This window comes from Puma concolor, chromosome E1 (assembly GCF_028749965.1).
Source record: "Puma concolor isolate L17-30 chromosome E1, mPumCon1.1.hap2, whole genome shotgun sequence".
Classification (NCBI taxonomy): domain Eukaryota; kingdom Metazoa; phylum Chordata; class Mammalia; order Carnivora; family Felidae; genus Puma; species Puma concolor.
The window spans coordinates 15,841,674-15,867,768 of NC_141680.1; the positions used below are offsets into that span (position 1 = coordinate 15,841,674).

The window sequence follows — 26,095 nt, forward strand, 5'->3', positions numbered from 1 at the left end:
TGCCCTGGGCGGGCGGCGGGGAGTTCTTGACCCCCGCTGGGGGCCCACCTCGGAAGAGGACGCAGACGCCACGGCCCACTTAAGGATGGAGGGGGCGGGCCCGAGAAGGCTCCGCCTTCGCGCTGAGGTCAGCGCGCACCGCTGCGTGTGACGCTCTGGTTGCCGCAGAGACGCCCCGCCCCCGCGCGGCGCTGCGGAACCGGAGCTCCGGGCGGCGTCGGCAGCGGCGCGGGAGGCGGCAAGGCCGGGGCGGCAGAAGCCGGCGCGGCGACCGCAGCGAGAGCGGCGGGGACGGAGCAGACCACGACGAAGGCGCGCAGGCAGCAGGGCCGGGCCGGGCCACGGGGAGAGCGGCCGCCGGGAAGCGGGCGGGAGGCCGGGCGGGCAGCGGGCAGCCGCCGAGCTGCGGAGCGACATGGTGCTGCTCAAGGAGTAGTGAGTGTCCGGCGCGCCGTGCGGAAGCGGGGAGGAAGGGAAAGTCGGGGATGACGACCAGGGAGCCTGATGGCTTGGCGGAGTGGATGCAGCGACCGGACGGGAATGGGGAGCAATGGATGGGCTGTTGGGCGGCCCAGCAGGGGCTGAGGGGACCGTGAGGGCCGGAAAGGGCCTGAGGTGGGGCCAACGGGGATAGAGAGATACGGACAGCTCCTGAGGTGGGGCCTGAGGGACAGTGAGGGCCGAATAGGCCTGAGAGAAGAGGCCAAAGGGACAATGAGGGCTGGACAGGGCCAGAGATGGGGTCAAGGGGACAGTGAGAGCCAGCAGGGCATGAGGAGGGGCTTGAGGGGATGGAGATGCGTGGTGGCCCTACAGTGGGGGCAGAGGGACGAAGGGGCCCGCCAGAACTACAGGAGTGGCCGCGGGGACTGGCGGGAGGAGGAGTCGGCTTCAGGGGCTGAGGAACAGTTAAGACAGCTTCAGGAATGGAGCTGAGATGGTGGAGAGGAGCGTGAGGGGGACCTGGAGTGTGAGGAGTGGCCGCCTTAGGCATGGGGAGGATTGTAAGGAAGTGCACACAGGGAAAGGTGCAGGGAGTTAGGGCCAGGCTTGGGTGACAGAGAAAGGGTCTAAGAAGATTGCAGAGGGCACTGGTGGCGTGACATGGTGCCTAAGTGGTAGGTGCAGGGGAGGAGGTACTTGGAAAGAAGCTTAGGATGTTTGCTTGGGACTTGGGGGACACTTGGGGAAGGCATCCAGAAAATATTGGGGAGGAGCTGGTTTGTGGGAGTTATAGTGCTGGAGAGGGCTGGGATGTTACCAGGGTAGAGGACAGTTTGGAGAGGGAGTAGGTTTGTGAATGTATGTAATAAATAAACGTATTGCAGTAGGGGTTAGGGGGCAGGGGCAGCCTGTCTCTAGGGCAATCTCAGTCTTGGTGCAAAGAGGGAAATTGCTTTGAGAAATTAAGGAGGTTCCCATAAAGCCATTACCTGAGGAAAGACAGTGAAGGGTGAGGGAGTTCTCGACTAGTGACTGGGGTGGAAAACTAGTGACTTCTGGTAGGTGTTGCAGGCAGAAGGCTTGCTCCTGAAATCCAGGGGATTGGATGACAGGTGGGGATGTGTAGATGGCTAAATCTTTCAAACACTAGATGACCCATCACTGAAGCTCATGGTTCCAAGTAAACATTTCAGGACTTCCTCCCTGCCCCCAAAGAGGAGAGATTGAATGCGTGTGTGCAGAATTTACAGTGAAACTGTGCTTCCCTGGAGAAGAGGGTGGGTGGGCAGCATTGGGTCAGAAGCCCAGGAAATCCAGAAGGGGGAGATGTCCCCATAGAGAGCAACTGGTGGAACTCACTTGGTAGCCAGGCAGGTGTGCGGAGGGCTGTTTCCATTCTGTCATTGAAAGCACTTTGCCCCATCCCATATGGCTTGCTCCTTGGAGGTGTTTAGGACATTTAGGACATAGTGTGGCGCTTTGGATAACAAAGGGAGCAGAGACCCAAGCTGTCGTCCCAGCTGGACACCTCATCTGAACAGCATTTTTTGGAGCCCCTCCACCTCTGGTTCTTGACATCCAGTCTGATGTTGATCCAGCCAGAGCTTGGAGCTTGGTATGGTGAGGAGGAAGAACCTTGGGATACCAATGGGAGCAGAGCATGGTGCACTTTGGCTTTTAACCTCGACCGTCCAGAAAACAGGCTTTTCCCATCCCATCCCACTCTCCTGATCTTTTTTATCTCTTCCCAAGTGAATTCCAGAGTCTGTAGAAACCTGTAGTTTTGTGAAGAAGGTCAGGCAGGGAAGGGACCTTCAGAAGAGATCTGAGTGAGTTTTGAAGAAAGGGCCTTCCTCCCCAGTCTTTGTTCTTCTACCCTTGAAGCCTATCAGGGAAAGGTCCAAGGTGCCGGGGCTGCAGAGCCTGCCTGGCATCTGCGTTTCCTTCCTGCCTGACTTGTGCCCCGCGTGTGCTCCGGCGAGTGTGTGCGTCCTGGGGCAGGGGCCGAGGAGGGGGGCATCCGAGACACTTGGCCGTGGCTGCAGTGCTGCAGCCCTGGGAAGGGTGGAAGTGAAGGTCACACTGAAGTGAGCACAGCTCCAGTCTCAGCCCAGCACTGCCCCTGTGGCCCTATCCTTTGGAATTGCACCCAATTGCTGCTAAAGTGGTTTTGCTCCTGAGGAGCCAGGGAGAGACGTCCGGGTGTGCGGCTGTCACGTAAGGCAGCCTCAGAGCATCCCATCAGGAGCTGGGGGAGACTTGGTGCCTACCCAGGGTCTGGCGGTTTCCCTGGTGATTTTTCTGACACTTCCTCTAACAGGATTCTCCTGGATTTGATTTCTGCAAATTCTTGGATGTGATTCTTACTGCTGTTCTTGCGGATAAAAGGCGTATTGTTTTCTAGGAAGTTTCTTCTGAGGGTGCAGAAATTGTGGCCTCCACGTTGGAAGTATTTTTCTGCGCTGTCGGCTTTCTCTAATGGGAGGAAGGGCATTCGCGGCAGCATCCAGTAACCTGCGGGATTTGTGTTATTTGAGTCATTCTGGAGGAGGGGGTTAGCAGGCAGTAAGCACTTGAAGCCCCTTTTGTTTTTCCTGCTCCTTTTCTGCCCCACACCTTGCCTTCAGTGTGATGTTTTTCTCGGACCCCTGTGTGTTTCTTGCTACCTGGGGGACCTTTGTGGATTTGGAAAATAGTGAGCGGACTGTTTAGCAGCCTGGAGCACAGATCCCAGTTGTCAGAAGCACTGCCTAGGAAGGAGAACATAGCAGCTCACGCTTCGCCAAGCGTGCGAGGTGCAGGAGGCTCCAGGGCGTTCCAGCTGGGGTCTGGGCACTGAGAACCTGAGCTCGGGAGCGGGCCTCGTCTGTATGAATACAACCAAGTGTTTTGGTCTCACCTTTCTGACCGCGCGGCTTTCAGCTGGGTCTTGGCTGTTGCTCTGCCACTAGCCCTCGCACCTCTGTGGAATGCTGACGGGCGTGCGACCTGGCTGGGCATGACTTGTTGGTCATGGCTTGTTGGCACCTCCCACAATCAGTGGTCGTTAAGATGGAGAAGAAGTAAAAGGAAACTGTCAATTGGGGTGCCTTTGGACAGCTTCTGGAGTTGAAGACACAAGTCGAGTGTCCTCTCTTGGTGACTTTGTGATAGTAGCTTGTATTGCAATATCCTGCCTCAGAGCAGAGATGGTTGGTGTGTGCTCTTGGGGTGATTAAGCTTTGAAGGAGCTTGGTCCCTTCCTAGCTTCCTACCTTGAGGGCCATCGTCAGGACATTGGGCCCGTAGAGATGAAATCCCCAGGGCCCGAGTCTTCAGGTCTGACTCCTCATCTTGGCTTCAGAGTTTGCTGGGGGGGGGGGGGGGGGGTCCTCGTTTTGCTGGGAAAGATATCAGTGGGGGAGAGGGAGAAGAAGACAGCTCCAAATGTGAGTCAGAGGCCTGCGAAGTAGCCCGTAGGGGGACAGGCTTGCACTGAATCACAGGTTCTAAGTTGGGGCTGAAGGGCACAGACGATCCTGCCTCATAGCACTCAGGGGGCCATTCTCTGCTGGGTTTTCGGCAGTGAGCATATGCTATGTGCAACAGAACATTTAAGACTGTTCTACAGTGGTGCTGTAATGGCCTTGGGTAGCATTCAGGCCTGAAGTTGATACTGTTTTCCCTCTCTTGTAGCCGAGTCATCCTGCCTGTGTCTGTAGATGAGGTAAGTTTTTTTTTCCTTTTTATTCATAGTTTCTTTTTATTCATATAATTGCTTGCGACCATTAGCTACGTTGGGCTACAAGTGGCCCACCCTCTTGGTGTGGTTTTCATGGTTGTTCTAACTTAGAGATACTCAGTATCTGATGAGAATTTTCCTAGTGCCACCTTTAGTCGAAGGAGGGCACCTATTTTGTATATCTGCAACCTGCCTCAAGCTGTCGGCATGCTAGGTAACTTTGAACGGAGACTTTGGATAGAGACTAAACCAGCCCCTTTTACCTGCTAAGACTGTGCCTGTTGGGGGACATTTTATTCAGGGGACTGAGTGTGTGAGGGGATTTCTGGGCCCTCCAGCACTTGACTGGGAAGCGTGCACGGCCCTCTCTCCGGTTGTGCAACAAACCAGTAGGGCGGGAAATCTCCGAGGCCCTCCCTAGCCATGCTCTAGGTGACCGCTGGGAAGACCAAGGCCCCGAACCCTTTTACGGAGGGCAAGGAATAACAAATGGGCTTGGCTTGCCCTCTGTCCTTTTATGGTTTTAGGCCCAACGTCCCTGTGTATGGGGATCTGGCAGGACCTGCCCCAAGAAGGTTCATAGGCCATGCTGACTCAGAATCGTGTCTTGGACAGCAGAAAACTGTCATAGAGCCTCCCTTGTTCCATCCTTTCTTTGAATCTCCTCCACTGTCTTCTCCTGTTGCAGCCTGTTCTTTGCACCCCCCAGCTTCTAGCCAGGCTCCAGTTTGGGTGAAGTGTGTCAGCCAGCGCGGTGCCCTCACTCACTGTCTTTCCTGTGGTGTCAGCATGAAGCTCCTGTGATAACTTACACTCTGTTCCAAATATGAAATGGACCTTTGAAAAATGAAATCAGGCCAACAGAGCCTGCAGCACACTTTAGATGAGACAGATATCCAAGCTTCTTGGACCCAAAGGGGGTGGGTAGGCATCGGCCCCCTAGAGGATCATCTCCAGTGGTGGGCTGTAATCTGATAAGAGCTGTGGAGACCTGGGGGTGGGAGCCAGAGGTGGTCCTCGAACATGCTCTGGGAGCTCTAGGAAAGGAGCTTGAGAGAAACCAGACTGGGGATGCAGGGCAAAGGGCATGGAAAGGATAGATGCTCCTATCCCTGGAAGCACCTGACGTGTACCTGGGGCCTGGGAACCCTGTGCTTAGGCTGACAGGTGTTGGGCTTGGGGGGCTCCTGTTAACCCACCTCCTTGGGGGTCTTGCCGTCTTTGTGAAAAATAAAAGTGATGATTTTCCAAATCAGGAGGCCAAGCGGGAAGGCTCGGCCTGTCCCTTACCCTGAAACTCAGCTCTTGGGAGTCCAGTAACCCTCTCTTTGCTGTACAGGATGATCCCACCCCCCCCACTCCCCCCCCCAGTCAGGAAGATGTCCCCCAGGAACTCCGGAGTACCTCAGTGTAGCATTTAGGGGCAAAATGGGTCTTTTCACAGGGAGTATCTTGATGGAACAAGGATGGGAATATTTGTGAGAAGTGTGGCCAACCCGGGAGAGCCAGCACTGTTCAGGAGCACCTATTGGCTACTCTGCAGCAAGGCTGGAGGTGACTTAGGATGGGGCCAAGAGTGGAGGGAAAGAGGAACTCACCTTGAGATCATCTGCAATTGGCAGTTTTTAGCTTGTGATTTTTTTTTTTTTTTTTTTTTTTTGCAGCATTGAGGAAGTGATGGGGCAGGGTGAACAGAGCCTAAAGTCTAAGCAGAAGCTTGGGAAGTAAGCTCTGCTAAGGATTCATCTGTCTGCCTGGGAATGGTCAGCCTTTTCTTAGCTAGAAACCACTGATGAGAAAGCAAGTACATGGCTTGGGTAGGGTGAAGCAGGTGCTGCTTCTCTAAGATTTTTTGTTTTTAAGTAACCTCTATGGCCCTAGTGTGGGTCTTGAACTTATAACCCCAAGATCAAGAATCCCTTGCTCCACCATCTGAGCCAGCAGGCACCCTGGAGCTGCTTTTCTGATGGCTTAAACCTTAGTTCCAGAGATCAGAAAATCTTGAATGGGGAAGCCAAAGAAGAAACAAGTAATGATCAACCTTTTCAGTCTTTATCAATAGACCCATCATGACTCATGGTTCCCATGGGAACAGCCCAGCATCATATGACTGTTGGATTTACTTCCTAATTGGAGGCCTTGATTTGAGGCCCTCGTGGCTTTCTTTCCTTTTTTTTTTAAAAAGTTTATTTATTTATGTAAGTGATCTGTATAGCCAACGTGGAGCTTAACTCAAGGCCTCAGGATCAAGAATTGCGTGCTCTTGTGACTGAGCCAGCCAGGCACCCTTCCTCAGGGCTTTCTGTTGTAAGTTGGGAAAGAGAAGAAGGAGAAAAGAGAAGACCATGTCTTTATAACGATCCTGATGGTGTGAATCAATATTTTGGGGCGGAATTAGCTTCTATCTGGCCAGAGCCTTTGGGTTAACACTGCACAGGGTTTCTAGGCCTTCTGCGGAGAAAGCCCTGGACGTTTGACAAGGGTGTGTCCACCGGTGGTTCCTGGCTTAGATAGGCCCACCCTCTTCCCTGTGGGCAGGGCTGTTTTACTTCCCATTTCCAGAAATGCATGTTACCATCCGCCTGTGGTACCTGGCCTGACACAGTCACGTGGATGGGGCCAACGGCTGTGCTGTTTTTCATGATAATATTGCCTGTCAGTGTTTCAGGCCCACCCACTGCATGTTCCTGGGCTCCCACTCCCAGGTTGCCTAAGTGGTAGAGTCTGTTTTTCTTAGCTGAGTGTCTTAGTTCTTTGGGACAAGGGCAGGCCTCATTGTCCTAGGCCTGAGGAGGCTGGAATCCTCAGATGGATAAGGGTTTTTTATCTGATTTAATGGTCTGCCCGCCCCCCCCACCCCCATCTGAGTGTGGCTGCTTTCCGCTTTCCCAAGGTGTGGCGCCACTTTGCCAAAGGGAACCCTCTGGCATGAAAAGTGTCCCTCACTTGTAGCTTCTGAAGGCCAGTCTTACTTAACCCCTTTGGATTAACAGAACGGCCTTCACTTGTCTCATTGGGATTAAAGGATCAGAATATCAAGAGAGATTAAAGGGGGAAGATGCCGGCCCAACAGACTGATCCTCTTAGAGCCTGCCCTCTGGTTCCTGTATCTGATGAGGAACCAAATGAAGGGGATTAGTGTCTGCGTGGGGGCCCCTCCCCAAGCAGCGCCACCAGCCGACAGCCCTGTCCCCTCCACCAGGCCCTTTCTTCAGCCTGTCCTTCAGGATTGCTGAGTCAGTGGTTAGATGTTATTATGACTCTTCTCTGAAACAATTAATGCTCCTTCTTAGGAACCCCTGTTTTAGCCCAACCCGGACCCACTTGAGGGGGTGGACTTGGAAAGGCACAGAGACAGCTTGGTGTTCCACGGGGGCATTGAGGCAGCACTGATGTTGTTCAGGATTAGCAAGGTCAAGGTGACTGGCTCTGTCCCAGATGTTTCTCTCTATGGGATTAACTGAGCCTTGATCACTTGCTTGGGCCTTTCTTTGGCATTTTATACTGGGTTTTTACTTTGGAAGTTAGGCCTCTAGGCGTTTGTCCTAGTGTGCTGCCTCCCCCAGACTCTGCCCAGAAATTTCCCTGCAGTGCTTCATTCTGAAGCTGCCTGGTAGAGCGGGCTTCCAAGTTTGAGGGGAAGTAGCCCTGGAAGCTGCCTCTGCTCCTTGCTGTTGCCGGGAGTGGGTTAAGTGGCAGCTGCTCAGAGACGCAGCCTCTCTCTTTTAATCTCCAAGGGAGGGAACCCCTTGTCTGTCTCTCCTGGGCGTAGCAGGAGTCTGGGGAGCAACGTAGAGGGTGAGGAAAACCTTTATACCCGCAGTGTGATTACGTACCTTTTTTTCTCATCCTCCCTGAATAGTTGTTCCTGGTGGCACTGGCAGTAAGAGGGAAAATGCATCCTCCGGTATAGACATAACTTCCTGCATTAACTACTGCCATTCGTTCTTTTTGCCTTATTTTTCCCTCCAAACAGCTTCACTCAGAAGGTTGCAGAAGGGCCAGGTCTGGGCAATGCCCAGGTCACTGGCCGTAACACTGGGTTGTCCTGAGGGGGTCAGAGGAGGCCAGTAACCTTGACTGGTGACTTGATAGGGTGGCAGATGACCAAATAAAGGAAAACCAGGTTCTTGCCATCTAGTAAAGGCACACACTGTGGGGTCGGAATCTCTGTCATCCAGTATGGGAAGCAGGCCACTTGCCCCAGCGCTACCAGGAATCTGGAAAGCATCAGGAGGTTTGGTCGCCTGTAAAACTGTTCTCTGAGCTGCTGGCAGGGTGACGAGCTGCCCGACACTGGAGAAAAAACAGGTAGATGAGTCAGTTTACAGCAGAGGTTGTGGACTGGGGCAACTTTCTTTGAAAAGAAGTCCTGTGTTAGGATCTGTTTGAATGAATGGGGTGAAGAGATTCTAGCGGCCGACCCAGATCTGGTTTTAGGGTCTTAATACCGGAGGCAGGTTCAGGGAAGAAGCTGCCTTGGACTCTGTAATCTGGTTCCTGGATAGTGGTGTGAAGTTAAGTATATTTACCTGGCTCCTTCAGCCTTGCTGGAAGATGGGAAAATGGGAAGGATGAAACGAAACACATCTGGTAGCTAAAGAGAGGCCACGGAGCAGCGTTCTTAGTCGCTGTGGGTGGATTTGGGCAAGGTCCCAGTGGAACTGCAGAATGAGGTCCTGGATGCAGGGGAATCCCAGAGTGATCTCACTGGACAGTTCCTGGCAACTGGACTCTGTGCGCTTGTCGAGAAGACTCTGCACTGACAAGGACTCCTGTCTCTCTGTTCCTCTAGTACCAAGTAGGGCAGCTGTATTCTGTGGCCGAGGCCAGTAAAAACGAAACGGGTGGTGGTGAAGGCGTGGAGGTCCTGGTGAATGAGCCCTACGAGAAGGATGGCGAGAAAGGCCAGTACACACACAAGATCTACCACCTACAGAGGTATGTGGCCGAGCAGCAGGGCCGGGAGGCAGGCAGGGATCGAAACAGAGATAGTGGATCACTGGGGTTTTTTTCCGGGTTCTCGGCTGGTTACGCGGGTTGCTTTACCTGTGAGAGTGTAAAGGACACTTCTTTGCTCGTTTAAAGGTTTTTTAGTTTATTTTTAATTTATTTTTTGGATTTTTTTTTTTTTTTTTAATACTTTCCCCGCCAGGTTCCTCGTCCCTAGAGGTGGTAGTGTTTAGTTTCTTGGAGGCTGTTCCATGGTCTGTGAATATAGGGGTGTGTGTGTGTGTGTGTGTGTGTGTGTGTGTGTGTGTGTGTATGGGTGTTCCATTTCCTTTATTGTTCTCTCATCCATGGGATCGAACTATACGCACGGATCTGGACTTGGCGCTTTTGTTACTTGTCATATCATAGCTGTCTTTGGCTGTCAGCATATTCTACCCTGTTCTTTTAGAGAGCACAGTGCTATGTCATACAGATGTGCTATAGTCTGCTTCACCAGTCCTCCCCTGCTGGACGGACAGTCATCCTTGCCAGATGTTACACAGATCTTTTGATGCACTTATGTGTATAAATCTATAGTACATGCTCCTAAAAGTGAAATTGGGGGCAGGTAGTATTTTAAATTCTGATACTGGGGAGTTGGTTACTAGAGAACTTGAAGCACCTCTTTTTGGATCAAAGGCATACGTATTTAATTAAAAGAAATTTTTTTTAATGTTTACTTATTTTTGAGAGAGAGAGAGAGAGAGAGAGAGACAGGGTGTGAGCTGGGGAGGGGCAGAGAGAGGGAAACCCAGAATCCGAAACAAGCTCCAGGCTCTGAGCTGTCAGCACAGAGCCCGAAGCAGGGCTCGAACCCACGCACTGTGAGATCATGACCTGAGCCGAAGTCGGACGCTTAACCGACTGAGCCACCCAGGTGCCCCAAAGGCATAAGTAAACGTGAGTCTGAGGGGTGCCTGGGTGGCTCAGTGGGTTAAATGCCAGACTTAGCTCAGGTCATGATCTCACAGTGCATGGGTTCGAGCCCCGTGTCCAAATTTGTGCTGACAGCTCAGAGCTTGGAGCCTGCTTCTGATTCTGGGTCTCCCTCTGTCTGCGCCTCCCCAGCTTACATGCTGTCTGTCTCTCTCTCAAAACTAAATAAACATTAAAAAAATAAATAAAAATAAAAGTGAGTCTTATTTGTATACCAAAATCCATAGCAAATCACATAGATTTGCTGAATCATATATTTCAGTAAACAGTCATATTTCAGTAAACTCTAGGCTGAACCAAAGGGCACTGAAAGCCATGGTAAACATACACCAGCTTGAATGGAAGTTGAACAAAGCTAGTTTTAGAAACTATGCAGTACTGGAAAAAATAAATCTTATCTATGCCTTTTTTTCCCCCCAAATCTATGTTTTTTAACTGTGGTAAAATACACAAAACACAAAATTCACCATTTTTAAGTTCAGTGGCAATAAGTACATTTACATTGCCATGTAACATAAACCGGAATCTTCATTTCCAGTCGCTGAACTGACTAGACATGAAATCAATTTCATTTTCGTCTGGTGAAATCCCTGACTTAATGTAGTCTGATGCTCTGGAGATGTAAAAGTGCTAGCCCAGAGCGGTCCAGGATTTTGTGAGTGCTGGAACCAGGAAGAGAGCAACACTGTAAAGTGGGGAAATCTCGCCATGATCCCATTTCCTTGCCGTTGTCTTCTTTCTCCTCCATGTCTCCTCTTCGTCTTCTTCCATCCCTACTCAGTTGACTGCCAACCAATCCTTACTGAGCCCTTCGCCGTTGGTTAGAATAAGACTCAGGATATGCCTTCCCCATAGCGTCTCTGTGTTTTCCTAAAGAGGACTTTGCAGAGATAGTGAGGTTGGGAGAAGAGACCAGCTGGTTTCTTACGACTCAGTTGGTCCAACCAAAGTGTCAGAGGGGAGATCTGTACATGTGGAGGGTGGGACATGTCTTACTCTCTTCCTTGAAAGAGAGGGGGTAAACTTTGGGCTGCCACCACCACTCTTGACTTAACTTCAACTGCAAAAACCAGGTGGAAACCAACAGTGCTGAATCCCGTGACCACCTTCCCTCATGAGGATCAAAGCCTTCCTGTCAGCCGTCTGGTTGCCCTGGTCAGAAATATGGGCTGCCCACTACCTTCTTCCTCGTCCCTCATATCACATCAAGTCCTTTTGACTCCATCTCCTTAGTACCTCCAGCATTTCCATTGCCTTCCATCATCTCTTGCCAGCCATCATCATCTCTTACTACAGCGCCTCCTAACTGTTCTCCCTGCTTTCCATTTCTCTGCTTCCAGTGTTCTGTCCAAAGATAGATCTATTGCTCCCCAGCTTAAAAGTTCTGGATGGGGACACCTAGGTGGCTCAGTCGGTTGAGCGTCCAACTTTGGCTCAGGTCATGATCTCACAGATTGTGAGTTCGAGCCCCATATTGGGCTCACTGTTGTTAACCTGTCAGCACAGAGCCCACTTTGGATTCTCTGTCCCCCTCTCTCTGTCCCTCCCCTGCTTGTGCTCTCCAAAAAATAAATAAATTAATTAAAAAAAAAAAAAAAAAGGTTCTGGATGGCTTCCCTATGCCCGAAAGTATGGATAAAGTCCATACTCCTTGATGTAACTTACAAGATCTTTTATGACCAGATTTTGCATCTTTTCTTTTCTTTTCTTTTTCATGTTTATTTATTTTTGAAGAGACAGAGACAGAGCATGAGTTGGGGAGGGGCAGAGAGAGAGGGAGACAGAGAATCCCAAACAGGCTCCAGACTCTGAGCTGTCAGCACAGAGCCTGACATGGGGCTCGAACTCATGAACCGTGGGATCATGACCTGAGCCGAAGTCGGCCGCTCAACCGACTGAGCCACCCAGGCACCCCATCATGTTTTCTTATATTTCCTGCCTCATACCTTATACCAGCTACTCCAATCTTCTCTTTCTCCTACCTTTTCTAACCTCACTTCTGACCTTTCTAGCTCAGTCCTACTCACACTCTATTCTGTGTTCGTGTAATTCTTATTTTCTCTGAGGAGCCTCCCCATGTCCCATGCCTCCCACACCGTGTTCTCCCCGCGCTCTGTCCCCCCAGAGCCCTGGGCTCACCCGTTATGGCATAGACACGTACGGTGCCGTCCTCTGCCTGGTTTGCTGGACTCCCTGCTCGCACGTAAGCTCCATGAAGTCAGGAGCCATGTCTGTGTGGTTTCTGTATGTGTCCTGGTGCCTGGCACACAGGAGTATTTCCCTGAATGAGTGTGTCAGTGAGTGAATGAATCTCAGAGGGTTGCTGAGTGCCTGAATCAGCTCTCTGCTGGACTTAGCTCTTTTGTCTTAGGCCCAGGCTCTAAAGCTGATGAGATCGTTGGAGCCTCTAAAGACTACATGGATTACCAGCTAAAAACGAAGGCAGAGGAACATATGCACCTTTAAAAACAGACAAACAAACAAAAATGGGCTCATACTGTACCTGCTGTTCTGTAACCTGAGATAAAATGAATTGATGAAATATTTTGTCCTGGGAGTCAGATGGCCCTGAGGCCCTTCTGGCCTCCCAGAACTGACGAAGCAGATCAGATTATCTTGGATCCCATATTCCAAGTTCATCAGCCTGTCAGTCACTCTGGCCCATAAGCCTAGACGGGTGAACTCTTGGAGTTATCACATCCTTGCGGGGTGTAGTATAATGCCCTGGGCCTGGTGAGCTAAAAAAAAATGGGTAATGATAATGTAAGGACTGCCAAGCCGTGGCAGGTAGCCCAGGGTCCCACCTGCTGTCCTGTTCTGATGGGTGGTGAGGTACTGGGGTGAGTAGTGGGTAGATGTTAGTAGCCAGCCGAGCCTGGGCGTCAGGCTCTGACAGGTGGCCTCACACACACAAGAGTAACCTGCTTATCTCATGGAAATTTGCTCGTCAACCCCACTGAAGAAGCTGGGGCTGTGGCCTGAAGAATGTGATATAAAAGCCCACTGTCTTTTCTCCTCTCCATTTTTCTTCACAATCCCTTTTTCTCACCACAGCAAAGTGCCCACGTTTGTTCGAATGCTAGCCCCAGAGGGAGCCCTGAATATACATGAAAAGGCATGGAATGCCTACCCTTACTGCAGAACTGGTAAGTGCAGACCTGGCCAGAGGCTGGAGTTTGAGCCCCAAGGTGGACCGAGGGTGTGGTCAAGTAGGCCCAGGGGTGGCGGTGATACCTTCATTTGCCAGATTAAGCCAGTGAAAGGATGAGCCTGGGGACTCCCTCCGGGCTGGTGGTGAGCATCCGTGCTGTCTAGTACAGTTTGGCAGCCAGCTGGGTGGGAACCACCAAGGAGTCACGGCCTGGATGGCATAGAACCAGTCCGCCTTGGTTGGGATGGTATAAATTGTTCATTTTTTACTCAGGACATTTCCCCTATCGCTATGTAGTCTACTGTTTTTTAAATTTGTAATGTCTGAATAGTATTTTATTCTGTGAGGGTACTGTGATCTTTTTAAACCACTCCCTTATTGTTAGACACTGAAATTTCCAGTTAAATATAACATATTTGGGTTTGGCTTGAAAAACAGCTTTGAGTCTGAGGAACTCTTGAGGGAGGCAGTCGTAGGAAAGGACCTATAAGGTGACCTTCTTGCCCTGGGGGAGGGTCAAGCCTGTGTGTGTGTGTGTGTGTGTGTGTGTGTGTGTGTGTGTGTGTGTCTGTATTATATAGATGTGTATAGAATCTATATACACATAGAATATACGTGCTAAGAGCCCTGAATTAAAGGCTTACACAAAATCAGCATGTTCTGTATTCAAGGTATGAGTAGGGGTGGAATTATTGTCTTAATCTTGGCTATCTGGAGTTTCTGGGAAGGAAAGACTTGTACCTCCACAGAGAACTTTCTCTTCTAGACATTCTGGGATTCCTGTTATGTAATTCAGACTCTTAGCATTCTAGGATTCTTAGGTCTTGAAGGCTCTTTAAGAGTAGAACTCTTGGAGGACCGAAGCCAGTACTGATCCAAATCTTGGAGGGGGGTGGGGGGTGTCCTTAGAGGTCCCCTGGAATTTGACTGTGAGTTAGTTGAGTGGTCTTTCCCCTGGCCAACCTGCATTTGTTGGCATAGACAGTCTGGCTGTGGGGCCCTCCTGCCAGCCTCTACTTACGTGTAGAGTTAACACCTGTCTCATTTGTTGGAACCCGGCACACCCTAAAGATTGTATCTGATGAGGATGTTCCACCCATGGAGTCCTTATCCTGTGGACTTTGGGAGTGACTAAAGGCTAGAGCACAGAGTCATTGCTCTCTCCAACCCTCAGTGGCCCTACAGAGGTTCAAGAACTTTGTTTCAGGCGATGGACAATCTTCGGTAGAACCCGGGATGTGTAACACTTAGAGTTTTATTGCAGTAGCTGACAGTGCAAATACCACAACTCCCTAAACAGTGCAGGGCATAAAATTGTTAAATTCTTGGAAAAGAGGCATGCACACACTTTCTTAAAAGACACTGCCCGGGGGCGCCTGGGTGGCGCAGTCGGTTAAGCGTCCGACTTCAGCCAGGTCACGATCTCACGGTCCGTGAGTTCGAGCCCCGCGTCAGGCTCTGAGCTGATGGCTCAGAGCCTGGAGCCTGTTTCCGATTCTGTGTCTCCCTCTCTCTCTGCCCCTCCCCCGTTCATGCTCTGTCTCTCTCTGTCCCAAAAATAAATAAACGTTGAAAAAAAAAAAAAAAAAAAAAAAATTAAAAAAAAAAAAAAAAAAAGACACTGCCCACTGTGGCTGGGTGTGTCTGGCCTAGGGTCAAAGGTGAATTTTCTTTATGTCCAAGAGAATTGCATGGAGCATGCATCATAAAAACCTTAACCAACATGGCATAACAGTGATAAACAGATAATGTGGACTCTTTCATGCCTGGGTCAGTGTTCTGCGTACAGAGCTTGTGTTGACTCAGAGACGCCTCTGTCCTCTGAGTAATTCTGGGGAGAGTGTGCTACAGCTGACACGGGCATTTTTCTAGATGCCAAGTGTCCATTCACATATTGTCCTGATCCTTAGCAAAAAAAAAAAAAAAGAAGAAGAAGAAGAATGTAATTTCTAAATATTCCATGAAGAGAAAAGGAGGGAGTTAGGGGAGTAAGGTTGGTTTCTTCAGTGGGTGCTGGTCTCATAGCCAGAACTCTCCATCATACGGAACGAATATGTTGAATCTTAGATCTGCTTAGTTAGACATTGTTTTTTGAAATTCAGAGATAGAAATAAGGAGCCAGAAATACTGGCCAGTTCTCTCTGGTAGGAGAAAGATCAATAGTTCAAACCCCTTAGCCTGGCTGAAGTAAAGTTTTAGGTGAGAATGGATAAAGGAGCATAGGGTGTCTTTTAGAAGGCTCTACCCCTGCTCTGAGTGGAATGAAAACGGATTTGTGATGCTCTCTTCACTGTCCGCTCTTTCCGTCCTCTGACCTTGTTTCTCTCTGTTTCTTTCCTCCTGTTGCTGATAAGGAGGGGTTAAGAGGGGGCTTGGCCTGTGATTGAAAGTAGGAAGAGGGAAATAAACGTTTCTCCTCTTGCCTCTCCTTCTAACCTTAACCCGGGCCTGAACACGGTCTCGGTAAGCCATGGTTTTAAAGTACCTGATAAGTCTTATTTGGAGAGCCGCATTTCCCAACTGCAAAGGGCTTCCCGAGACTCTTCCAGTATAGCTAGTGTTGTGCTTTGAAGAAAAGGGTCTGTTCTGAATGCAGAGGTGTTTGGAGGGACAGGGAGGACTAGAGAAGATTGGGGGAGCTTGTTTGGTCACCTGAGTTGACATTAAAGGCCAGGGAGGGTCATCACCCTCGTAGGTTCAGAAACCTAGTTTGTCAGAACTGAGTGGATCCTTTTCTCAGCGTATCAGAAAGACTAACGCATGAGAACCCCAAATGCTGATATATTAAGTTGTATTGAAATACAGAATTAACTAATGACACCGGGTATTCCTGTTTGCTGACTAGAGTGTTCTTTCCTTGGGGACCCCTCTACATGGGAAACCAGCGCTTACTCAGTACGCCAACACGCGGTAGAAATGTCCATTTGCTTAAGTGATTGGACTCTCGTGTCCATTGATGAGCATATTCTGTCCCCACGGAGGCCTGGCTACTAGAACATTGCTTGGAGTACACGGATTCAGGATCAGGTAGTTAGTTGGAGAACCTTAGTGGCTCGTGTCGTCAAACCAGCCCCGACTGACACCACTGTCTCCCCTGTAGAGACGGGGCTGACTAGATGTGCCCTGGAATTACTGCCACCGGTATAACACAGGAGAATTTCTGCCAAACGGGCCTCTTTGGCCTCCCGCTCAGTGGATATCATACCTATCATTTCCTTTTTTGTGAACTGATTTCCTTCAAGCTGATAACAGGACAGGCCACGTAGTTAATAATCTTAACCGGGTGCTTTCTTGCAAGTATCTTTCATCGGACTCAGGGAAATTACTAGTAGTCTCTTGGATTGTTTCTATACAAGGTGGGCCTTCTCTGTTATATTTCAGCGTTTCCTCATTTTAATCTCAGGGGTAACCTCAGTTTCAGTTTTGGAGTTATGGAGTTTGACTGTTAGCCCCATAAGCTGTCCAATATGGCCGTGTGACATACATCAGAACCTGAGATAGCTCCTAAATTCAGAGGGTACACAGTGACCTGGGCTGTTGTCAGGAGGAGAGCTAGTTTGTTCCCCAGTGACATTAGAGCTGCAGCCATTTTCTCTGGTAAATAATTGATCCGTGCTCTCCGAAGGGGTCTCATTACAATGAGCAGGAGTATAGAGGGCGCGAGATTTGGTTACAGTGACAGGAAGCGTGCAGAAGGCCGACAGACAGTGTCTGGCCGCAAGCGCCCTCTGTGCCCCGGGAGGCGGTGGGAGGTGACGCTCTGATGGCAGAGTGCTGGGTCTCAGGGGGCTTCAGCTCCTCAGAGCCGGCCCCCTTCCTTGCGCAGCTGGGAAGAATCCATTCCAGATTTGGTCTTTTGGGATTTTTGTATGAGTGAACCTTGAGGGTTGGTACATTTGAAGCGCCAGATGCACTCATGGGGCTTGAAGGGTGACCATGGCATAAGCCCCAGGGAGTGGAGAACTTTTTACTACCGTGGTCCCTGGGGATGAGGGGCAGATATTTATTGATCCTCATTAATCTTTTTCTCTCTTCTTTCCATGTCCTTGCCTTGGAGCAGTTATTACGGTAAGAATTTCCGAGGGGGGAGTGGAATTGCAGATGATTTATAAGAAAAGAGGAAATTAAAATATCACTACACTGGCGGTTCCTGGGTGTTCCTCTCTGTCAGTAGACATGGTGCTGTTGAGGCTTAATCCTTTTGCTCCTAATGAGGAATTTGTTAATTGGGAAAGTGGCCTCTTGCCGTAAGCTGCATTGGCATGTGGCTTTGTAGGTCCGGCAGTGAGGACCACGGGTCTCACGTGTACAGGATGACCCGAGGCTCTCTCCCGCCCTCCCCACGTCATGCCTTCTCAGGGTTTACGAAACCTCAGTTCAGCTGACTGATTGTGGCTTTCCCACGTGCGCACCTGTGGACCCCAGGCGGCACTGCCTGTTGGCAAAATTGTGAAGGCAACGGGGTGTCTTTTCCACGTCCGCCCCCCCATCATCACCCCTTCTCTTCACCCTTGGACACCACATCCGGGTGTCCGTCCCTGCTGCTCAGCGGAGGCGGCTTCTGCCCACCTCATGCCCGCTGAGGAGTTCGGGGTTAATGCGTGCCTCCTCCAAGTAGCACCATGTTTTAAACAGCATCAAGGGAGGAAGCACCAAGGGTTCATTTGCTGAGAAGAGAACTTCAGGCCTCGGCAAAAGTCTGGCTGGCGGATGGGGCGCCGGTGAACATTTGGTTGGTTAGGAATATTCCTTCTCACATTAACCATTGGCACCCTGTGCTTAAAGCAGGATGACTGAGTTGTTAATTACGTGGATTTTGAAGTCAGACCAATGTGGTTTTAAGGCCCAGCTCTGTCGGTGTCCCCGTGGCCTTGGACAAGTCACCTCCCCGCTTTGAACTTCGCTTTCCTCGTCTGTAAAATGAGGGTGATAGTACTACAGCCCTTGCAGACTGGGATAAGGAGTGAACAAGATAACACGCCCCTAGCATGTTGTGGGCGCCTCGTCAAGTTGGCTGTTACTGTAAGACAAGTTGGAGTCTCTCAACCGCCCGCGAGCAGTAATGGGAGATAGTTACTCTCCACCTTTGAGGCTGGTGACCGTAAGGTGTTTTCCCCCTTCCAGAATGAATACATGAAAGAAGACTTTCTGATTAAAATTGAAACCTGGCACAAACCAGATCTTGGCACCCAGGAGAATGTAAGTAGCACTTCCCAAGAGCCCAAGGACTTGCAGGCTGCAGAGTGGCGTTTGAGGTTCTGCCCAGAGCTTCTCCTTCACTGCCTTCCCCGTGGTCCCATTTTCCCTGGCCATGAAGGCAACAGCCTGTACCTAGACCCTTTCTACCAGCATGGGATTGCTCTAATTTGCCAAACATGATCTCCAAGACTCCTTTTTTCTTTTTTTTTTAATTTTTTAAATGTTTTTCTTTTATTTTTTGAGTCAGAGAGAGGGAAAGAGAGAGCACAAGTTGGGGAAGGGCAGACAGAGAGGGAGACACAGAATCCAAAGCAGGCTCCAGGCTCCGAATTGTCAGCCCAGAGCCTGATGCAGGGCTCAAACTCACGAACCATGAGGTCATGACCTGAGCCGAAGTCAGACGCTTAACTGACTGAGCCACCCAGGCGCCCCTCCAAGACTCCTTATAGGGCCTTCTCGTAGAGCTGAGATTGGTCTAAAATGCAACGCTTGGCACAGAGGAATTGTATTTTTAAACCACGAAGATTATAGGGGCGCCTGGGTGGCTCATTTGGTTAAGCAACTGACTCTTGATTTGGGCTCAGGTTGTAATCTTGCAGTTTGTGAGATCGAGCCCTGCATCGGGCTCTGAGCTGACAGCTTGGAGCCTGCTTGGAGTTCTTTCTCTGCCCCTTCCCTGCTCATATGTTGTCCCTCTCCCTCTCTCTCCAAATAAATATTTAAAAGATAAAGAGAATATTCTCTCTCCTCTCTCTCTCTCTCTCTCTCTCTCTCTCCTCTCTCTCTCTCTCGCTCCCTCCCTTGCTTGTTCTCTCTCTCACAAAATAAGTGAATAAACATTTTTTAAAAAGGTGGGGTGGCACCTGGGTGGCTCAGTCAGTTAAGCATCTGACTCTTGATTTCGGCTCAGGTCATGATCTCACCGTTTGTGAATTCAAGCCCCGCATCGTGCTCTGTGCTGACAGTGCGGAGTCTGCTTGGAATTCTCTGTCTCTTCTCTTCTCTCTCTCTCTCTCTCTCTGTCTCTCTCCCTCCCTCTCTCTCTCCTCCTCCCCCTCCCCCCTGCTTGTCCGTGCTCTCTCTCTCTCTCTCTCTCTCAAAATAAAATAAATATTTTTTAAAAATAAAACATGTTCACATAAAAACTTAAAAAAAAAACCAATAGAGAACAGTCTTCAAGGTAGACTGTTCAGTGAAAAAAAAAGCATGATGCAAAACTGTATATTTGTGTTACCATTTTTTGTTAAAAGAAAAATCTCTCTACATGGATGTTTGTGCATAGAATCTGGTGGTGGTGGTGTTACTCAGGAGGGGACTGGAAGATAAGCAAGAGAAAGTTTTTTAAAAGCATCAAAGTAAGCAGTATAGGGGCACCTGGGTGACTCAGTTAAGCGTCCGACTTTTGATTTTGGCTCAGGTCATGATCTCTGATTTGTAAGTTTTGAGTTTGAGCCCTACATCAGGCTCTGTGCTGGTAGCGTGGAGCCTGCTTGGGATTCCCTCCCTCTCTCTCTCCCTCTCCCTCTCTTTCTGCCCCTCCACTTCTCATTCTCTCTCTCTCTCTCTCTCTCTCAAAAATAAATAAATAAGCATTAAAAAAAAAAAAAACAAAACAGTATATGGCTAAACAGGGAACAAGTCCACAAGTGTTTGTAGTCTTTATAAAGGGGAACATACAGAAATAATGTTAGTGCTGTAAGTAGCCCTGTGTGTTCTGGCCTGCTGAAATCAGAGTGTTACTTCTCTCTTGTATATCTACTTAAAATCCTTCTCTTGTTCCTTTGGATAATTTTGTCTATAATTCCTTACTGGTAGGAATTGCACATCGATGACTACAGGAATAGCTGTTCCTAGGTGTTCATTCTGTTGTAATATTTATTTATTTTTGAGAGAGAGAGAGAGACAGAGCATAAGCAGGGGAGGAACAGAGAGAGAAGGAGACACAGAATCTGAAGCAAGCTCCAGGCTCTGAGCTGTCAGCACAGAGCCCGATGCGGGGCTCGAACCCATGAACTGGGAGATCATGGCCTGAGCCGAAGTCAGATGGATGCTTAACCAACTGAGCCACCCAGGCGCCCCCTAGGTGTTCATTCTGGATAAAGGGTGCTTTGTAGTTGACAAAACCTACACAGTGGTCCTTGTTCCTACAGGTGCACAAACTGGAGCCTGAGGCCTGGAAACACGTGGAAGCCATATATATAGACATTGCAGATCGAAGCCAAGTACTTAGCAAGGTAGGAACTGGTTAGCGACGTGGGCAGCCTTTGAGGTGCAGAAATGACTTCCAAGTGTCAGAGAAACCAGGGAACCGTACCCAACTTGGCTCAAAGGGAAGTTCTGTCTCAGCTATTGCTTATTTTATTTTTGTAAAGTAGTGTTAAGAATTCTCCTATCTTGACTTGGGGATTCCACCAGGAAGATAGTGGCCCGGATGTATGTGTCCTGTTTAGCCTCTGGGAATTATCACCGGACAGTGTAGGTGCTGAGGATAATTTGCTCAGCTGAAATGACACTTAGCCTGAAACTAGTTTTCAAATTAATGTTTCCAACCCAGTAATTAAAAAAACATTTATTGCCTGCCTGTTGTGTTTGGAAGACTGTGTTCTATGGATTCCAGCAGAAAAATGAAAAGACAGATGCCCTCCCCCCAAGAAGTTGGTGGTGGCTTGTCAGAGTAACACACATGGCAGCACATGCCCAGAAAAGGACAGTCACTACTAGACCATGAACTTGGAGAGAGCTGGGACCAGGTGTGTCCTGCTCAGTGCTGTGCTCCCAGGAAGTATTTGTTTAGGGAAGGAAAGTTTAGTTTCTTCCTCATTCACTACTCTTCCTATTTGACGGGGGATATTGGGATCAGGGCAGAGGAATTTGGCTCTCTGCCCATTGGTGGGAAGTAAGTGTTTGCTCTCCATATCCCAGGGGTACGACACCTCTTTCTTGGAGTCGCTCTCTGTGCTTCGATATTTTGATCTGTATGTCTCCAAAAAGACAGGAAAACCATCCTATGTTTCCTTGTGTAATAGCCTCACTTCCACCCTCAAAAGTTAGTGGCTTTTTCAAAAAGCTTTTTATTGAAGTATAGCATACAGCAAAGTTTATATATCCTAAGTGTGTAGCTTAATGGATTTTCTCAAACTGAGCATACCCAGATATTTCTCCAACAGAAATGCTAACAAAGACTATGGCTCTCTGAGGATTTTGTCAACTCTGGTGGTTTTGTGTGCATGGAGATAAGCAGAGGTGGGGAAAATATGAATAATTAATTTATTTGTTTTTATTTAAGTATAGTTGACACAAAAGGTTGATCTTTTTTTTTTTTTTAAAGCACACATAATTTTCATTTTGGGAAATACTTTATGACTCGTGTGTATGCATGTGATTTGTTTTCTTCAGTATTTTCGTTAAGTAGCTCTTGGAGTGAGTTTGCTTTTCTTAAGCCCATATTAGTCAGTGCAGAAGAATAGCCACAGATTAAACTTCTGTTATGGTTAATTCACACACAGCATTGACCGCATTATAATTAAGTGAAGTGAGACTAACAATGGTATACAAGAGGATAGGTTCCATACAATGAACGTTTCCAGTAATGATTTTATTAAAACAAGTCAGTTAAAAACAACAGAACCAGCAGGAGATTGGATGAGATTTCAGGTTCGACAAGCAGTTCTCATCTATGGCCAGGTTTTAGAATCACCTGCGGAGGCTTAAAACAAAAAAAAGAAAATCTGCCCTTACCTGCAAATATTCTTATTTGCTGGGTTTTAGGTGCAGCAGCCCAAAAATCTGTATTTTGAAAAAGCTTTCCATTCAGATGCTTATCCCAGGTTGAATATCTCTGTCTTAAGCTGGAAATATGTGCCTGCTCAGATAGTACTTGACTTGACACTTTCATACGCATAAAACTGAAAACAAACTGTGGCAGAGAAAATCACACAGAGCTCTCCTCAGAGGCAAATGTAAACGGTTCTATATCTTGTTTATAAAATTTTCCCATGTTTTCTATACACCAGCAGCTTCAACTGGTATGAAGTGTATTCTGATGGAAAAACCTAATCTCTGTGTCTCTCCCCCTCCCGCCTTCCCTCCTTCTCTCCCTTCCGACCCCAACTCCAATTCTACCACTTCTCTCAGGATTACAAGGCGGAGGAAGACCCAGCAAAATTTAAGTCTATCAAAACAGGCCGAGGACCCTTGGGACCCAATTGGAAGGTGCAGTTCACATCCTCACCACCAGGGGGCAGGGCACAGCACAGGCAGACCTCTGCCATTGAGGAGGGGAATGGCTAGGGTGGGCCGAGGGAGAGCCAGAGGTCTGCCCTCTTAGTTACCTGCCTGCCTATATGTGTGTTTCTAATACAGCAAGAACTTGTAAATCAGAAAGACTGCCCATACATGTGTGCATACAAACTGGTCACTGTCAAGTTTAAGTGGTGGGGCCTGCAGAACAAAGTGGAAAACTTTATACATAAGGTAAGTGACCAGGGTAAGACCTTTCCTGTGGCGGGGGGGGGGGGGGGGGGGGGGGGGGAGGTTGCCCAACAAGATAAGTGACTTTTATCCTCAGGTGGGTGACATCAGAATATTTCGGTTTGATTTCCCAGACCCCACTTCCCCTTTCACTTAACTGTCTTACAGTTGAATGCTGTCTGTCCAGGAGCACCACATGTTACAGGGAAGGAAACTGAAGCAACAAAAAGGAAACAGGAAGGGGTTTTCTATAACTGAGCTTCAAATAAAACTCAGTCTTTCTCTTTGCTTGAAGCCGAAAGGCAAGAGGCCCCATGAGCTAAATTCTCCAGCACCCTCAATTCCTGAACTGGACAGACCTAAGGCGTTTTTATAGCTTTTTCTCTGATGTGTTAGAGCCTCGCTCCTGGGCCACATTTCATAGCTGCTGGCCGGTTTTAACCTGGCCTTAGGCTCCAGAGACAAGAAGGGAAACTTGGCACAGTTTTTGGGGGGCCTTGGCCGAACTGTGAGCACATGCGCTGCCTGTCTTGCCAGCATTTTGGACACAGGGCCTAGGCTGTGGGGGGGCTCCCTCCTACCTGAGACGTTACCTGTTGTCATGTGAGGGCAAAAATCACTGACTTTTGGGACCCAAGGGCTCACCCATGTAAGCCAGCCGGGCACCACTCTTCCCCGCCCACCCCCGGAAAGTGGGGTTGTTGACACGATCGTGGGAGGGGAGCTGCAGCAGTGGCCTCTGCCTTCTGGTTCTAACTTCTAACTAGGTTCCCTCCTCTCTGTAGCAAGAAAGGCGTCTGTTTACAAACTTCCACAGGCAGCTGTTCTGTTGGCTCGATAAGTGGGTTGACCTGACCATGGACGACATCCGAAGGATGGAAGAAGAGACGAAGAGACAGCTGGATGAGGTAAGTGGGTGCCTGGAAGAGACTGGGCTCTCCACCCGGTCGATCCCCGAAGGAGACCGTCATGCGGGGCAGTTCACGAGGGCACCGCCTGCGGCTCTAGGAACGCATCAGTGTCCACGTGAGTAAGGTCTGGTGCCAGGTGGCATGGAAGGAGAGACAGCGAGCTGAGGCCTTGGCGTACTCGGAGAGACGAATATGGCAGCGTGTGCTGCGTGCCAAGTGAGCGCTTGCTGCCGTGGTTCTTTGGAACTGGATGGGTGGGGGGAGCCGTGCTGGGCTGCGACCTCGAGGGGGCCCCTGGGAGAAGGCAGGCTGGTCGGATCCGTGAGTACCACGCACATCCCCCACGGAGGACGGCAGCAGCGCACACACGCAGCTAACTACTGAAGAGGGTGGTCTTGAGCTATATTTAGAGTTTGGAGCCTTGGCTCTTTTGGGGGAAGCGGGGGCTTGGCGTGGATCCAAGGAGCCGGAGGCCTACCACTCGTGCCGCCTCATTTGGGGATGCTTCTCTGCAAGGCTCGCTCTGAGGAGATGGTCAGTAAACAATATTCAAGCACTGACTGTGTGTGAGGCACCATTCCAAGGGCTCTTAAATACGCCATCTCCTGAGATCCTCATGATACCGGTGAGGAGACGCCACTGTTGTTGCCACCCTCAGACGAGGCTCCGAGAGTCCAGCTCGTGATACGGGCAGGGTGATACGGGCAGGGTGAGAGCCATAGCTCCGGATCACTTGGCTGCTTTTCCTCCCTTAGATGCCATTTGGGGCCGTCCTGCCCTCTCGGGGCTAAAAATAAGGCAGGAAGCTCTGTTTCATAACTGCCGTCCATTTCTCCCTCCTTGCCCTGGGTGGGTTGGTGTGGAGCCAGATGTCGGGCAGACATTGCTTTGCCCAGCTTCACCCAGCTCCCCGGTAGTGCCTCCGGCGAGACCCAGGCCTGGGTGCCCGTGGTGCTCCCGCTCCACTGAGCTGGTCTTGGGTGCAGACTGGGCCCAGGCATTCTTCCTTCCCTAGTTCCTGTTGAAGGCAGATGTTCTGATTATTCATCCAGCTGCATTTGGCAGGGAAGTGGCAGGATTTTTGACACAATTCCTGATTCTTCTGCTAAGGATCTTCAAGGAAGTGGTAGATTTTTAACCTCCGGGACTATATGAGAGAGGCCGGAGTGTTTTGGTCACCCTAGTCCTGACAAAAGAAGGGAAAAAAATTACCAAACAAAGGAGTGTGGTGACTTCAGGGCTCAGCCTGGAGCTTCCGTCACCCACTGCCTGACAAGGTATACTGGGGCTCATGGAGGCGTTTGCGGACAGCCTTTCACTCTTTGGGCAGAATTTGAGTTCTTGGAGCTGGAGGAACTCTCCAGAGGAGCTCCTGGATCTGACTCTCAGATTCAAAGTTTGAGAGTCCTCACCATTAGGGAGTTCTTTTTTTTAATCCCCACCTCTCTCTGTGTGTTTCTCCATTCTGTGGAGAATTGTGCCAAAACCTTAGAAGACCGCTATCCTCCAGGCTAACTGCAAATTCAGGAAACCCATTTTAGAACTGGAATTTTAAATAGTTTGTAATAGAAGAAAAAGGGAAAACCAAGTCTGTGTCGTTGTGGGACATCTTTTGACCTCATCAGCAACTGTACCTCTGGCATACTTGTCTTTTTTCTCTTTTTTTCCCTCCTTCTAAAAATATTTTTATCAAAGTTTTATTTTTATAGTTATATTTATTAAAAAAAAACTTATTGGGGTATGATTGACACACAGAAAGCTGCACATATTTAATATATATATCTTGATGAGTTTCAGATAAGTATACATCTGTGAAACCATCACCACAGTTTTTGCGTGAACAAAAACATCACCTCCAAAAGCATTTTTATAGTTTTCAAACTCAGATGGCGTCCCCGGCTTATGAGGAAGAAGCTGTCCTCCTCTGCCCTGCCCCTGGAGTCCTGCCCCCAAGAAGCACCCCCTTGCAGTTCTTCGGGGTGTTTCTTTTGTTAATGACCTCCAGTATTTCCAAATAATATGCTTAGGTGCTTAATTCTCAATTTCTCAACTTTAGATATTAATGGTCGACTTTTCCTATGATTTAGTTCCTGTACTCCACCCATCATTCACTCTCTTCTCCCTCCTCCATTATCAGAATTTTGGGTTAATTTATTATTCTGTTTGTATTATTACAACTTTTTTGTTCATTTCCCCATCTGAGCACTTTAGTCTTCTGCTGATTTCCTTTCCTTTCTTGGGAAATTTTTTGTTTTTTAATAATACAGTTTG

General features: G+C 49.1%; 1 protein-coding gene across 1 annotated transcript in view; it reads left to right on the forward strand.

Annotated features, from left to right (window-relative positions):
- Positions 1 to 187: 187 nt before the first annotated feature.
- The window catches only part of PITPNA (phosphatidylinositol transfer protein alpha), a 40,399-nt gene continuing 14,491 nt past the window's right edge, over positions 188 to 26,095 (forward strand). The window contains exons 1-10 of the mRNA XM_025915829.2: positions 188 to 435; positions 4,120 to 4,150; positions 8,961 to 9,106; positions 13,148 to 13,239; positions 17,305 to 17,312; positions 18,369 to 18,443; positions 20,594 to 20,677; positions 22,578 to 22,655; positions 22,806 to 22,916; positions 23,699 to 23,821. Coding sequence (XP_025771614.1) covers positions 416 to 435; positions 4,120 to 4,150; positions 8,961 to 9,106; positions 13,148 to 13,239; positions 17,305 to 17,312; positions 18,369 to 18,443; positions 20,594 to 20,677; positions 22,578 to 22,655; positions 22,806 to 22,916; positions 23,699 to 23,821 — 768 coding nt within the window. The 5' untranslated portion in view covers positions 188 to 415. The remainder of the gene's footprint in view (positions 436 to 4,119; positions 4,151 to 8,960; positions 9,107 to 13,147; positions 13,240 to 17,304; positions 17,313 to 18,368; positions 18,444 to 20,593; positions 20,678 to 22,577; positions 22,656 to 22,805; positions 22,917 to 23,698; positions 23,822 to 26,095) is intronic.